General features: G+C 42.0%; 1 protein-coding gene across 2 annotated transcripts in view; it reads right to left on the bottom strand.

The window, feature by feature from the left end:
- Positions 1-7,252: 7,252 nt before the first annotated feature.
- IFT27 (intraflagellar transport 27) overlaps positions 7,253-16,806 on the bottom strand; it is a 28,247-nt gene continuing 18,693 nt past the window's right edge. The window contains exons 4-7 of one of the 2 annotated variants that reach the window (XM_072127588.1): positions 12,607-12,666; positions 10,669-10,786; positions 10,171-10,280; positions 7,253-7,525 (exon numbers count right to left, since the gene is read on the bottom strand). In XM_072127588.1, coding sequence (XP_071983689.1) covers positions 7,427-7,525; positions 10,171-10,280; positions 10,669-10,786; positions 12,607-12,666 — 387 coding nt within the window. In that variant the 3' untranslated portion in view covers positions 7,253-7,426. The remainder of the gene's footprint in view (positions 7,526-10,170; positions 10,281-10,668; positions 10,787-12,606; positions 12,667-16,806) is intronic. The other variant, XM_072127589.1, reaches the window with a different exon arrangement.

The following is a 16,806-nucleotide window of genomic DNA, read 5'->3' as shown; positions in this document are numbered from 1 at the left end:
CGAAGCTAAAGGAAAGTGGGTGTGATGTAAACATGTGTGACAGCAGTGAAACTCTCCAATTAAGATCTGGGAGCCTGATTTGTTATGATTAGTATTCTCCTCCTCTTCTGCTTCTTTCCTATTTTTCTATATAGACTGATAAACAAAATAAAGCTTGCGCAGTGCTTATTTGCCCCGGGCAATGGCATAAGTGAGACCTGAATCAGCAGTAGTCTGAGTGATTCCTTACAAGATGCTTATTGATTAGAAACACAGCCAACGCACACTAAAAGAGGATATCTTAAATCCTACCCTAAGAGTTGACGAGGTCATCCACTTCCTCCCAAATGACATCTAACTACCCAGCCAAGAGTCCATTGGTTTGTCAGATACAACCCTTACTGGCATGGCCCAGGAGCAGGTCAGTGGCCCTCACCTGTCCTCAACCAGCCTCTGCCCTATTCATTTCCCTCAGCCAGAGATCTACTAGGTGGCCTCAGCCACTATTCTGATGCTGCCACTCGCCTGATGCAACACATCTGCTGCCAGTTGCTCCACCTGCCTCCCACCATTTTTACCGGTGACTGGAATTGTCACCCATCTTTACACTCTGTCATTGTGACACTTTTTGACCTCCTGCTCCCAGCAACTCCACACTTTGTCATTGTGCCACTCACTGGCCTCATGCTGCTTCTACTGCCGTCCACCTACACACACTGTGATTATGCCACTCTCTGACCTCCTGCTGCTGCTGCCACCTCCATACTTTGTCTTTGTGCCACTCTGTGGCCCTCCATGTTGCTGCTACCTCCAGAATTTGTCATTGTGCCACTCTTTGACCTCCTGCTGCTGCCACCACCTCCACACTCTGTCATTGTGCCACTCTGTGGACTACCATGTTGCTGCTACCTCCAGAATTTGTCATTGTGCCAATCTCTGACCTCCTGCTGCTGCTGCTGCCGCCGCTACCTCCACCCTCTGTCATTGTGCCACTCTGCAGCCTACTCATGCTGCTGCCAACTGACCGCTGTCTCCCTGGAACACTCTGTGATTTCCATAATGCTGTTTTAACCCTCCACCACTCTATGACGTTACCACTATGTTTGGTTTTCCTCTTCATTTTATCTGTTAGAAGGAATGAAAAGCCTCAGGATTGATAGCCAAAAGCAGGAGTGGATACAGAACACAGAGAACATGCAAATATCCCATTTACTAATCATCTTTGTTTTGGATCCACTCCTGTTTGTTTTTGGCTTTAGCAATACTGATGATGGATTCTTGACCGATTGAAAGCGGACACTGACGGATGAAATAAAGGCCAAAATGTTCAGTGACGTCAATGCAGAATTACTGCTGACACCCTCTGCACTCTTTTGGGGGGGGGGGGGGGGTTCTACATGTATTCGCGTTTAACAGAACAGGTTCTGTCGTAATCTATGGAATTATCTGATGTCAGTGTAAAAAGAGTGCATGTTATAGTGGGATTTTGGCCCTCAGCTCAGTCCTTTTGAGCTGGCACAGACGTTACCTTGTCAGGCTGCGTTCCCGCTTCGCTTATTTGGTGAAGTTGGCCCCTGTAATTGCACATGGAATTGAAGAGTGAAGCGATTCTAAGAGTGGCGGCTGTCATGTGCGTGCCATACTAAAACAAAGCATTGTTTGAAGACCAAACCACGCTCCCTATGCATATTTAAGCATGGCACAACGTTCTACAACACCCTACAGGCTCTCCACAGCCAGGAAATGGCTATTTTTTAATGTGATTCGCCATGATTCGATTCGGGTCGAAACAAATTTTGTCAGAGAATTAGGCGAACTTGGCGAATCTGATTTTTTTCAAAAGTCGCCAATCTCTAGCGTTGTTCCATTAAATATTATTTATCCCTTATCCAGTCATATTGCTGGGGGTCCACGTGCTGGAACCCCCTACAATTGCAGGTCATGTCAGCTATTGATTTACAGGCAGAACACAGGGGGAAGTTCAGTTCTCCCATCCAAGTACCTACATGGGCAGCCATTTATCTGCATCATACGCTGCATAGATCCCTGCAGATCCAGGGCTCTGTGATGGGCAGTGGCGAGACGACCACTGCACAAAGTGAGGGGTAATTATTATTTATTTTTTTAAATATATTTTTTGTACCCGCTTCAAAAAGCCAAGATTGGGTCCTGGTGGTCTCTGCTGTAGGATTAGCCTCATACTACACAGGGCAAGCTTCTTTTTTTGCATTTTTGGAAAGAAAATTCCCCTGAAATTGAAATGTATGCATGAAGATTATTAAGTCCACATCCAAAAAGGGTGAATATACCCAAATAAGCTTTTGAAATGACAAAAACATCAAAATGTTGTATAACCTATTAGTGATTGTCCCCTATGTAGAAAGTACAATTGAAGAAGTACAATATGATAATGGTAATAACATGTAGTAAAAGTCCTTGTGTCTACAGAAAGTAGATGTGTGTTGACTTCCATGTAATTATATTCAATCTTTCACATCCACTATAACCAGCAGCGGATATAGCTGTACCATTCATTGGGATATATAAGATCCTGGCAGATTATAGGGCTCCGGAGCATCACTGTCTTCTTCTATATTCTATTCTCTCAACCATTTTCTTCCATCCCCTCCCCCAGAAGACCCTCACTCTCTTCTCCCCAGGATGAATGGGACTTGTCAGGAAACAATTCCAGGAGGTTCTGGCTGAGGAAGCCGCAACCTAATATCAGAAACCTGGTATGCATCCTAATTAACGTATGTCACAGTCTTAGGGGCAGAGCCTGATGTTGTAGGGATGGGGTAGACTTGGTGCAACAATGGGACTGCACCTTGTATATGTGTAACACATAAGCCACTCAAAGGGGGATGCATTGTTATACTTAACTAAACATGGAGAAACTAGACTCACTCAATACTATAAGACTTTATACAGTTATGTAAGTGAACTATAGTGGCCACCACAGGGTAGGGAATAAGTATCTGATTGTTAGGGTATAGAACAGTTCCATTCACTTGCAGTTGCTGTTCCAAAAGCGAGAACCCCCCAAAATTCCCTCATTTATTCATAATCCAATGAAAGTTGGATTAATGCCATTAAAGAGGACCTGTCAACAGATTTGCACATATAGCCAGTGACAGGTTCCTATAGAGCCCTATTAACTGACTGACATCCTTATTTTAGTATACGCCAGGACAACTAAAAGTGTTCTTAGACTTATACTGGCATGTGGAGACATCCTTTTTGCCTCATACGTCATATCCCACAGGAAACACTGGATGGAAAAAACAAAGGACGCTGTGTATACGCTCAGCGGAGGCCATAATAGCCCTGGGAGGAGGGACGACACTATACTGCAACCATCCCCGGCCTCCACTGATCTTAGGCTTTGAGAGGACCCCAGTGTTGTAATTGACCATCTTAGGAAACACCCTGAACAACATCAGCAGCCAAATCACTGTCTGCTACCGATGTTTGCTCCTCCTCCCATCTGAGACACTCCCCCTTGCTCTTTACTGGGCCATTTGAGGACAAGAGGGAGTGTCTTAGTCTACCAAAACAAGTGTATGCTATCACCGTATGGTGATGAAAGCTCACAATGATGTATTTAGTCTATTCAGACCGACCCCTTTATTTTGGATTGGTAGTATAGCCGCATACTTTTTAGGTTTTATTGTATGTGTTAGCTTGTGTGCCTGTATTTGTGTTCTTAAATATTAATAAAGCTTATATGTTTTGTTTTTTTTCCGTACAAGTCCATCGTCCGTGTCTGAGGATGATCTGCTTGGCACGGCTGTGACCTGTGTGACTGGTTTGCTAAGGCGTCTCTCAGGTCCTCTGCTTTCTTCCCACACTCGGCTTTCTTCCCACACTCGGCAGCCATACATACATGTTAAGTGGCTTCCCATGAAAATTACCTTAGAGAGCGTGTACTTGAGATCAGGTAATTAGATTGTGGATAGGGAAGGCTAGAAGTCCCTGTTCAGTGATGGGGAATATGATTCACTAGACCACTAATAGGAAATAATTGAAACAACAATCTGATAACATTTTATTCTCCCCCATTAGTACATACTATAGTCATTTCCCCCAAAATAGCAGGTACTGTTATCACTAATGCCTCTAGTATGAAGTCTCTAATGACCTCTCATTCATACTCAATGGGGCAGATTTATCAAGCTGTCTGAAAGTCAGACTATTTCTAGTTGCCCATGGGAACCAATCACAGCTCAGCTTTCATCTTACCAGTGCTCATGAATGCTTTAAAGGGGAGCTGTGATTGGTTGCCATGGGCAATTAAAAATATTCTGACTTTCAAACAGCTTGATAAATCTGTCCCAATATTTTTTGGTTCCAACATTATGCACATTTTCCCATTTTCTGATTAGCAATATGTAAATTTCAAACTATCACTGTCCAAAAACAAAGTTTTTCAATACTTTTGAGGTATAAGATCTTTAGAAAATATCCACAAGCCATGAAGAAAAATTGTAGTAATATGTAGTAATTTGATCATTGGGAGATGTCCATAGGTCAAAAATAATAATAATAATAAAAAAATAATAATCACAATTATATTACAATAAATAATAATCATTGTATAAAAAAGTAACATTCATACATTAGAAAAAAGTGGCTTCTTTGTTCCTGAAAAAGAACCTGCCCATGGGTTGCGTCTGGCGTTGCTGCTCAGCTTCAATTAAATAAATAGTAGTGTATTGCAATACCGCAAGTAACCTGTGGAGAAGAGTGGCAGTATTGCCTTAAAGGGCTTCTCCAAGGTTTCTTGTCTAGCTATCAAAATTTTGTGGATTACTTGTATATTTTGTTGCGGAATACAGTAGCATTAAAGTGAATAGAATTAGGAAAAAGTCATGTAGATAATGGGGGAAAGGGAGTACTAGTCAGTCTCCGGCTTGTAATCACTTGACTTTTGCTACACTAGATTTATCACTGTGGTGATACATTCTGGTGCAGTAAAAGACTGTCAGTTCCTACTTTTCCTAGTTTTAGGTGGTCTACACTATGCACCAGAATTTTTGGCGCATGTACTATTTTGCATGGGCTAACCCCTTTTCCATAAAGCTATGCCCATTAGTCAGAGAAGTCGAAAAAGTACCAAAAATGGGTTTAAAAGCCTCGATAAATGTGGCATTTAGACAGTTCTTTTGGTTTGAATCCTCCAGAATTCTGGGACAAGTGCGTTAATAAATGATGTGATTTCTCTGTGCGAAAACTGCTGTGTGATGCAGAAAATAAATTAAAGGGATTGTCCGGGATTTTTAAAAAATGTTTTATATGGCTGGGGCCATATACTGTATAAACAATAAACCACTTGTACTCACCTCCTCCAGAGCTATCATTCAGCCTCCGCCCCGCCCTCACTGCAGGGTCTCTCATATGGATTTGATGCAGATTTTTGCTTGAAATAATGTCAGATAAGGTGAAAAAAACTCAAGAAAAAAAAATCACAAGTAAATCCATTGCCTATAACACAAAGCCATATGAAAAACTGGGCATATTTGACACAGGATTTACATGCAGAATTTTCATATAACAATCCGTAAATGTGCAAATAGCTTTAAAGGAAAGCTACCACTTGAAGTGGCAGGTTTCAGATGGAAATACCAACATGGGGAGAGAAAAAGAACTGGACCGCACATCCACACATCACACAATGATCTAATGCCGCTAGGCTACATTCTATAACGAACTCGAGGTTCTTAGTTACATTTTGATCAAATTGCATAAGCCCACCAACCACTTCACGGTGACCTCTTTATGGTGGGTCCCTACGCTATTTTGTGCAGCATCACATGGCGTCCACCCCCGCTGCAGCACAGCGCCGGTAGGGACCAAGACCCGGTTGCCCCCCAGTACCCATACTGGCGGGCATAGCCCCCATGGCTCCGGGCCCAGGCCCCCACCAGCACCGCACCACAGAAGCGGCGGACGCCATGCAACACCGCACCATGTGAACAGGAAAAAAGGCTCACCAAGTGTGAACAGGTGTTAACTACTCACCGTTCCATGTGGTCTCAGACACTGGCTGAGAGGAAGTAGGGGGCCCCTAAATGCAGTCTCCTGCTAATTTAAAAACACGGTATTGCGGTTTAAAACACTTTTTAAACTTTATAGCCGGCGCAGGGAGGTACGCGTTCGGCGCTTACCATGCGCGCGGCTCTCCTTCACTTCCTATGCAGCCACGCGCATGGTAAGCGCCGAGCGCGTACCTGCCTGCGCCGGCTATAAAGTTTAAAAAGTGTTTTAAACCGCAATACCGCGGTTTAAAACACTAACAAAAATAAGCTCCGGCACCAGCTCACCCTGAGCTGGTGCCCGGTATTTCCATCAGAAACCTGCCACTACAAGTGGTAGGTTTCCTTTAAAGGACATCTACCACCAGGATGAATGAGTGTAAACCAAGCACACTGACATACTAGTGTGTGCCCCCGCTGGTAGGATCCGATCTTCTTTAAGCTTCCTATGCCCTTGTTTCTTTTTAGAAAAAAAAAGGCCTTAAAATTATGCAAATAAGGTTCCATTAACACTATAACACTATAACAAATCAGGAGTATTGAAAATGACTTACCAAACCCTCTGTCATCTCATAAAACATGGCCTTCCCAGGAGAATCACAAAGGAAGAGCTCCTACAAGAAGGGAACACAAAGTGAAGCACACAGCTCTACACCTGAGTGGATGAAAAGATGGTTTCTGAAGATTCCTGGTAATTAGATGAGATCTACTTAAAGGGGAAATGAGAGCGGCGTGTCCTGTGATGTTATACAAGTATTTATCCAGAAAAAAAGCACCAGAACACTGAATAAAACTACCGAAATTAGTACCTCTGTAACTGCGCTGAATCAGCACAACGATGTGGTGTGCTTAAAGGACATCTACCAGGATGAATGAGTGTAAACCAAGCACACTGACATACTAGTGTGTGCCCCCGCTGGTAGGATCCGATCTTCTTTAAGCTTCCTATGCCCTTGTTTCTTTTTAGAAAAAAAAAGGCCTTACAATTATGCAAATAAGGTTCCATTAACACTACGGAGCCCAGAGCCCCCTCAGACTCATTCGCATATTTGCGTATTTGCGTAGCTCAATCTCATCATGCTACCTCCGTACTCAGAAAGTGTCATACAGCTAAGCCTAAAATTTTCAGAGGGAAGGTCACTTGCAAAAACTTTTGTAACACTAGGTCTGATGAGAAGTCTAGAAAAGTTACCTCCATTGCGGTCATTGATATTTCCACTTTTAGACATCCATAAAACTCCTTTGTATAAAGTTTTATTTTTGTTTAGAAAAAAAATGTATATATTTAATTCATTAAAAAAGACACGTAAAACACAAATATATAATAAAAATATCATCACAACATGAAAGAAATTATTATCCGTGACCAAATCATCATCTCCTGCCATTGGCTGTCTCTCTCATCCAGGACTCTACAGAAGACTTTTGAAGTTCTCCACTCTTTCCTGGTACAATCGGTGGAATGACTTGGCCAAGGCTCGGAATGGTTGATCAAAGTTTTCCAGCTCCTTCTGCAATAAATGAACAATGCGATATAATGTAGAATCACAACTTTCAGGAACAAAAAGCCAACGACATCAACCAATGAGGTTGTTGCTGTACTGTAACACCGCCCATGAGGAGCGAGTGGGAGCCCTCTCTGTATAGAAACCCATCTAGTGTGAGCTGCCAATCACTGTGTGTGTGGGTGGAGCAGGATTCACATTCCTTTCTGTGAGCCCTTCCAGGATTTATATAACCATTTCCTTAAAAATACTTAACCCCTTTATGATTTCTATTAAAATTTTTTACAGCAGCTGTTAGGGTAGTGTTTTGTACGGTGTTGCATCAGAGGAGGATGGCATTATATAACATCCTGCAAGAGCTGGTGCTAACCCAACAGCCAGGACACAAAATGTTAAAAAAAATACTTATAGAAAGATTGTTAACCCTTTGAGATGTTCATAGTAAAGAAAACAAAATGGAGGTGAAATTTTGTAAAGTCCGATTTTATCAATGACATGTTCATTTTGCCCTAAAACTTACCCATTAACAAAAGAGAAAGAGAAAACCCATCTTAAAATTAGTATGGCGAGACCCCACATGTGGACGTTACTTGTATGGGTGCACAAGGGAAGGAGCACCCTGCCGCTGTCAGTTTTGCCCCGTAGAATTGAGTGGTTTTTAGTTGGTTCATGGGTGTACTTTTGTTTTATTTATATTTTAGTATATTTTTTATTTATTTTTCATTTAATATTGCCATGTAAAAGTTTATTTTTTGCGGGATGAGATGCATTTTTCAGTGATATTATTTTGGGATTGGGATGTCCTTGCTGAAAATGTATTATCTTTTTGTTATGGGGGTTTGTAGAAAAAACATCAATTCACTCATTGAATTTTGACTTTTTTTTTGGTGTAATAAGTAATATGTTAGATTTATTCTAGGGGTAAGTGCAATTGCGGGGATACCAAATTTCTACATCTTTGCTTACATTTTACTAATTTTGTAGACTAAAACCTAATGTGTGGAAAAAAATCTATAGTTTTTAAATTGACATTTTCCAAGAATATGTTGTACTTTACAACCCTTTTTGTAGTGATACCTTTTTTTGATCACTCTTTATTGCATTTTATGTGGCAAGATTGGTAAAAACATAATTTTCGGTATAATTTTTAAAATCTGTTTTTTTTTTTTTTACAATGTTCATTGTGCAGGAATTATTTTTTTTTTTTTTATTGTATGGGTCATTACAGACACAGTGACACCTTATATGTGGGGTTTGTATGGCGATTTAATTTTTTTTTTAATTTTACATTTACATTGTTATATATAAAGGGCTTTGGGGGCATTTTTATTAATTTGTTTATTTTTATTTAAAAACATTTTTTTTTAAACTTTTTTTCTTGTCCCACTATGGGACATGAACAAGCAATCGTTCATTATACTGTACCAGGCAGTCCCCAGGTTAGGTACAAGATGGGTTCTTAAGGTTTTGTTCTTAAGTTTAATTAGTATGTAAGTTGGAACAGGTATATTTTATAATTGTAGAATCGGATTTTTAAAATTTTGTGCTGTCATGGTAACAAGGATTATCAATAAAGCTTCATTACAGACACCTTACAGCTGATCATTGCAGCTTGGCAGTAAAGTAAAGCTTCGAGAGAGCTGTGGGTAGAGAGGTCCGTCTGTAACTAGTGGTTGTTGGGTGTCCTTAAGTCGGAGACCACCTGTAATATCCTGCAATAATGATGTATTTCAGGTATTAGCACAACATAGGATGACACACTGCCTATACAGTCCTGTCAAAGACAGGACTTTACAGGCATTCACTTCTGACAGCCCTTGGGACGCTCCAGGGTTGTCATAGCGCTGATCAGAGCCCCCTGAAAATGCTTTAGGGGTGAGCGCTGATTGTGCAGGTTATCCTCCTGCCGGCATTTAAAGAGTTAACACCCGTGATGGGAGCTAGCTGCAACTGTGGGTGTCACACAGGGATGGCACCGGTATATAACCGCAGACAACCAGTGTTTCCCGTTGAGCTCCAGTGCACAGTTGAACCGGCATCGATTCAACAAAGTACTAAGTACAATAAATTGGAGCGGACTGTAGGGAAGAGTTTTGGGAGCGTTCTCTGTGCAGGTAGGAAGGGGGGGGGGGGTAGATAAGGAGGAAATCTCTGCTATTGTAAGACTGTCTGTGATGTAAAATTGAGCTGACTGCTGCAAACAAATGATGAAATCTATCTAAACCTAGATTTATACACAAAAATTCCCCCAAAAATCATTTTAATTATCCAGCGTTGTTCATTTCTGTTCATCTATTTAAAAATCATTCAAGTGATACTCATCTTCCAGAAAGTTACAGATTCTGCTCTTAACATGACCTGCAGCATAATATACAAGCCCAATATAAAATCTATTGTAAGTCCCCCCCACCCCCCTCCTTATCCGCTGCCATTTACAAGGGTGGTCCTGTAATATAGTAAAGAGCCCATAATAATAAAACATATTTCACTAACTAATTCTCCTCAAGAGAAGAATTACTGAAAGGAAATGTAGAAGATTAACAAATCCCCCCTGTCTCATAGTAAGAGGCGGACGTCTTGTATCACAGTCACCGCCAGGAATAATTTGGATTTTGGTGAAGTTATCTGCTTTATACACAGGATGTAATTACCGCTGATGTCTCAAAATACTCCAGCCCGTGGCTCGCTGCCCACTCCTCAGCCTGGATCTTCTCCACCGCTCTCCGGCCACTTAGGTCCGTCTTATTTCCCACCAGAACTCCTGCCGAGACAACAAATAGTACACTCAGCGGATATTAAAGGGGTGGGCCACTTATAGTAAAATGTAATAGGGTAAGTAGAAGACCCTAATAGGGTCATCAATATTATACTATTATACCCAGTTAAAGGTGTTCACCACTGGGAGTCGCAGGTCACGTGACCCCCAGGATTTGGGACTTTCTCTGTCGTCCAGTGATCTGCTGGCTTCCAGCGGACAGAGCAGGCTGTACCCCCTACGTCACATCCACTCCCATATCAGTGGTTACACATAGCAGATCCTATTAAAGTTCGGTACAAATTGCCAACCCCTTTAAAGGTGTAACTTGATTGGTTAATAGCATTGTCCAGGTTTTCTAAATGCCTTGATTTTTCCTATTCTTTTTACCTACCGGGTAAGTAAGGACTTGTGGTTTTTGATTTGATACGCTGTAACCACCGACCACAGTTACTGAATGAAGTCTCACTTGTAACATCAAATACCAGGCACAGGGCACCCGGCTGGTCCCACTGAGGAGAGAGAAGGGTTAATTATCATAGAGAAGTCTATTAGGTATTGGGTGTCCAGTGGAAGGACTTTTGTTAGTGTTTGTGTATGTAAGGAAACATTAAATGTGTCGGTCATTAGAGCGGTGCAGAGTACAGCTACATCCTTCTCTACTGCTCCAGATTAATCACTGTACCTGATGCTGGATGATGAATCTGGTGCAGTATAAGACCAGTGAGTTGTACCTTGCACCTCCTATTAGTTGGTCTGGTTCACTGTGCCACAATATTGAATATTCTGGCGCTCGGGTTATTTTCCACCTGGTCACGCCCCCTAATTACTGAGGACATGCCCCTTTTTGACGAGTCAGAAAACAGCCTAAAAACGGTCTAAAACCTGCAGTAAATGCGGCGCACGGCATTTCATGTGATAATTACTCCGGCTTTCTTTTGTAGACTGATTGATAGCCCCCCGTTTCTCCAGCTTTTCCACTAAACTATCACCCCTTCAAGTAGGGAATATCTAGTGTTCCTTTTCTTATATTAAATTTCATCCTCTTATCCTCTTCATCCTCTTAAAAAAAAAAAATCACCCATATTTATATACAAAAAAGCTGAGAACAGCATGAACTGATCGACTTTTTCTTTTTGGGAAACAAGTCATGTGGAGAGGCTAGAGGGGGAGCGTCACTTCAGATGCCCCTATTTTCTGTTCTCTAATATCCAAAACCATGTTTGTGGTGTAATATTAAAGATAAAAATCTCATATTTTCATCTGGTGCTTCTGTGCGACACAAAACATGCAGTCAAAGAAAGAGGCGGGAATTGTAGTTATCTGCAGTTTGCATTTCCAACTATGTTTTTAGCTGCCTCAGTCTCTGGTTCTGTAGATCACAAAACCACAATGTTAATGCAAATTTAGAGATGAAATTCTTATGTTTTACGGAAATGTACCATCAAAATCGTGACTGTGGTAATATTCTCGACTCCTTCATTCTAAAAATCAACTTTTAAAATTATGCTAATGCAGTGTTTCCAGAGCAACTCTGTGCTGCAGATTCACAGCCTGTTACACAGTCTCCCCTGCCCCCCTGCACTGTCAGCACATCGCCTTCCCTCTGTTTGATGAAATCTCATTGCAGCACAGAAAGTTTCAGCACACAGTAGGAGAGGAAGTGCTCCTGCACAGTGTAACAGCATGTGAAGCTACAACACTGAGGTGCTCTGATAATGCCACCCAGAGCCAATTTGGCTCATAAGTATAATTTCAAAAGTTGATTTTAGAAGGAAGGAGGCCCAGGATAACAATTACAAATGATCACCACAGTCCCGGTGCCTGGATCTATGAGTAAGTGTCCCTGGTTTATCATGATGGATTCTAATGGTAGATTTTCTTTAATATGAACGGAGACGCGTGTTTCTAGGTACTACTTAGGCCAAGATATGGGCATCTGGAGGCAACCACCTCTGTCAGCCTCTAAAAGTGACTTGTATCAGACAAAAAGTGGCTATTACCTGCTAATTTTCACCCTCCCGGAGGGGGCTGCTGGTCTAGTATAAATGCTGGTGACAGAATCCCTTTAATGTGTGGCCCAAAACAACTCTTTGGCCCAGAGGTGACAAAAAGTGGACATCCCAGGTGTAGTACAGATTACCTGCTGTAATAATCATGTGATGTAATGAAATGGAGGGAGATACCAGCAGTGGTGATATATACAATATCTGCTGTGCATTGTTTTCCTTATTAAATATTACGATTCCGAGCAGCAATTCAGCATTTAGTAAACAGCCTTTTATGTCACTTTGAAAAGATCTGCAAATCAGGAGTATTGAAAATGACTTACCAAACCCTCTGTCATCTCATAAAACATGGCCTTCCCAGGAGAATCACAAAGGAAGAGCTCCTACAAGAAGGGAACACAAAGTGAAGCACACAGCTCTACACCTGAGTGGATGAAAAGATGGTTTCTGAAGATTCCTGGTAATTAGATGAGATCTACTTAAAGGGGAAATGAGAGCGGCGTGTCCTGTGATGTTATACAAGTATTTATCCAGAAAAAAAGCACCAGAACACTGAATAAAACTACCGAAATTAGTACCTCTGTAACTGCGCTGAATCAGCACAACGATGTGGTGTGCTTAAAGGACATCTACCAGGATGAAGGATTGTAAACCAAGCACACTGACATACTGGTGTGTGCCCCCTCTGGCATTGATTGTTCTTCTTTTAGCTTCTTATGCCCTGGGTTTCGCAAAAATAGGCTTCTAAAATTATGCAAATTAGGGTTTATTTGAATGAATTTTAAATCTTTTATTTTTTCTGAAAAAACAAGGGAATATGAAGCTAAAAGAAGAGCAGATCCTGCAAGAGGGGGCACGAAACTCCATGTCTGTGTGCTTGGTTTACAATCCATGACCTGGTGGTAGATCTCCTTTAAAAACGTTGATGGTACGGGTGATAACAATAAACAGTTCATTCAACTTTATTAAAGAAAAAACTTTTTTTTCCTACTGTTTCCCTCCCATCATGAAAGTGCTCATACAATCTTTAAACACAGGACAGACAGATCAGGGGAAGATGAGGAAGGACTTCACTCCCTACAGAACAGATTGCTACTTCACCTAATCATTCAGCTCTGTAAGGTGACATAGTATGCAGGTCTGTAAGGGGTTAAGACACTTTTACCTTCTCTCCTTAGCAGTCTAGTGTGTGAGTTGGAGGTCATGTTTATTTAGAAACAGGGGTGTAAAAAGGGGTGTGGCTTAGGGGGAGGGGCCTGGACACCCCAGAATGTCACTGCATGCGGTGTTGGCCAGTTATTTTGTGCAATGATAGCTGGGCTGGATGAGAGGAGTATTGGATATTTGTGGACATTTGAATATCTCCCCTATAGAAAGCCAGCACTTCTTACTTTATTTTACATCAGCCATTAACTTTCATTAATCTATAGCATTTTGTTACATACATTCTGTTTATTATTACTGTATCTGTATGGACCTGTAGAAAGTGTTAATGAACATGGAGACATTTCTGACCGTATATATACACTCACCGGCCACTTTATTAGGTACACCTGTCCAACTGCTCGTTAACACTTAATTTCTAATCAGCCAATCACATGGCGGCAACTCAGTGCATTTAGGCATGTAGACATGGTCAAGACAATCTCCTGCAGTTCAAACCGAGCATCAGTATGGGGAAGAAAGGTGATTTGTGGCCTTTGAACGTGGCATGGTTGTTGGTGCCAGAAGGGCTGGTCTGAGTATTTCAGAAACTGCTGATCTACTGGGATTTTCATGCACAACTATCTACCTAACTAACTACCTTACAGAGCTGAATGGGTTTACAGAGAATGGTCCGAAAAAGAAAAAACATCCAGTGAGCGGCAGTTCTGTGGGCGGAAATGCCTTGTTGATGCCAGAGGTCAGAGGAGAATGGGCAGACTGGTTCGAGCTGATAGAAAGGCAACAGTTACTCAAATCGCCACCCGTTACAACCAAGGTAGGCAGAAGAGCATCTCTGATCGCACAGTACATCAAACTTTGAGGCAGATGGGCTACAGCAGCAGAAGACCACACCGGGTGCCACTCCTTTCAGCTAAGAACAGGAAACTGAGGCTACAATTTGCACAAGCTCATCGAAATTGGACAGTAGAAGATTGGAAAAACGTTGCCTGGTCTGATGAGTCTCGATTTCTGCTGCAACATTCGGATGGTAGGGTCAGAATTTGGCGTCAACAACATGAAAGCATGGATCCATCCTGCCTTGTATCAACGGTTCAGGCTGGTGGTGGTGGTGTCATGGTGTGGGGAATATTTTCTTGGCACTCTTTGGGTCCCTTGGTACCAATTGAGCATCGTTGCAACGCCACAGCCTACCTGAGTACTGTTGCTGACCATGTCCATCCCTTTATGACCACAATGTACCCAACATCTGATGGCTACTTTCAGCAGGATAATGCGCCATGTCATAAAGCTGGAATCATCTCAGACTGGTTTCTTGAACATGACAATGAGTTCACTGTACTCAAATGGCCTCCACAGTCACCAGATCTCAATCCAATAGAGCATCTTTGGGATGTGGTGGAACGGGAGATTCGCATCATGGATGTGCAGCCGACATATCTGCGGCAACTGTGTGATGCCATCATGTCAATATGGACCAAAATCTCTGAGGAGCTTCCAGCACCTTGTTGTATCTATGCCACGAAGAATTGAGGCAGTTCTGAAGGCAAAAGGGGGTCCAACCCGTTACTAGCATGGTGTACCTAATAAAGTGGCCGGTGAGTGTATATATATATAAAACTAAAGAAAATCTAGTCATTTTACACAGCTATAGAAGAATTTTTTTTCAGGAGAAAGACAAAATTGTTTACCAGAAAGGGCAGTCTGACCCCTAGAATGACAGGTGCCTTCTGGAAAGTTGTTTACCACTTTAGCACCTTTCTGCCATAGGATATTATGGTGACTCAATACAAGTCTATAGGTGAATGTTTTGTCATTGTGCTGAAATAGGAGGTATATAAAGAGAACAATCCCGGTACCTAGTGTCTAACATATAGGGAACAGAGCTTACAGGAGAAGACTGCCGGTCTACCTGAACAACCAGAAGAAGAAACTAAGATGAGGATACTCTGCCATTGGCCCTGGGCTCCTCCTATTATTATTGTTATGTATTTATAGAGCACCATTAGTTCCATGGTGCTGTACAATCAGTAAGGGGTTCACATACATTACATTAAGAAAAAAACAGGTGAAAGTACAAAACTACAGTGATCAGGAGATAAGCAGGAGGAGGACCCTGCCTGTGAGGACTTACAATCTATATGGGGGGGATAAAGACATGAGGTGAGCATTGCAGTTCATGTGCGAACCTGAACAAGTGGGTTTTCAGGTTACGTTTGAAGGTTTGGAAAGCGGGGGACAGTCTGACACACTTTGGTAGAGAGTTCAAGTCCTGGATGCAGTTGTGAGAAGAGCAGATGGTAAAGATTGTAATAGAGTGAAGCTGAAGGTCCTGTGAGGTGCAGAGATTACCTGTGGGCCGTATTGCCTGAGGAGTTCAGAGATATATGGAGGGGACACGTTGTGGACGGCTTTGTAGGTCATGGTTAGTATTTTTAATTTAATTTGCTGTGCAATGGGAAACCAGTGGACAGAAAGGAGATGCAGAGGAGAATTGGGGAGACAGATGGATCACCAGCAGAGTTTAGGATGGATTCGAGGCACGTTAGAGAGTTAGCTCGGAGACCGCTGAGTAGAGTGTTGCAATAGGCCAAGCGAGAGATGATAAGAGCATGGACTAGGAATTTTGTAGACTCCATTGTACTCCGAGCCTTTGACCAGGGTACCAGCCTTATGAGAAAGAGAGGGACAACTAGCCCAGGACTTTCCTCAGTGTAAAACACTTCATTTGTCAAGGAGGAGAGTGGAGAAGTCAGCCCTATGCTTCGTTTGTATTGCTTTGTACCTTTACTTTCTCCAGTAAAGAAGGTAACTGTTCATTGCAGACCCGGACTCTCTGGATTACTTCCCATCGGGGTGCACCGCACCTTATCCTCCTTTCCGGAGAGAGCAGTAACATGTGGTGACACCGCAGCAGTGCCTGGAGGACCCATCATAGCATTGGGACCCACCCCTAACCCGGGCACTGCATCAGTAGTGACCCCAGTGACTAAAAAGTCATGAACAGCAGTATCCCAGCAATGGTAACAATGTGCTACGACTGGGGGCTGGCGATGTGTTGCTTGACAGAGCAAACAATATTTTAAGTCCTGAGGCAGGACCTAATATACTGACTGTCAGCTGTATGCTGACAGCCATACTACACAGCAAAACTATAGGTTTTTGCAATGTATTGGTTGTGGAATCTCCTAGAAAAGTTACAAAATATAAAATAAACTCTAAATTCCCCTTATGCAATCAAAACCATTGTATTATTTAAAATTATTATATTACTATACTATATATTATATTACATATATAGGAAAAATTACAAATTTGGTATTGCTGCACGTGTATTGGCTATATCTATTATTTAACCT

The sequence above is a fragment of the Engystomops pustulosus genome, chromosome 10 (assembly GCF_040894005.1).
Source record: "Engystomops pustulosus chromosome 10, aEngPut4.maternal, whole genome shotgun sequence".
NCBI lineage: Eukaryota > Metazoa > Chordata > Amphibia > Anura > Leptodactylidae > Engystomops > Engystomops pustulosus.
This window is presented reverse-complemented; position numbering and strand designations above follow the sequence as displayed.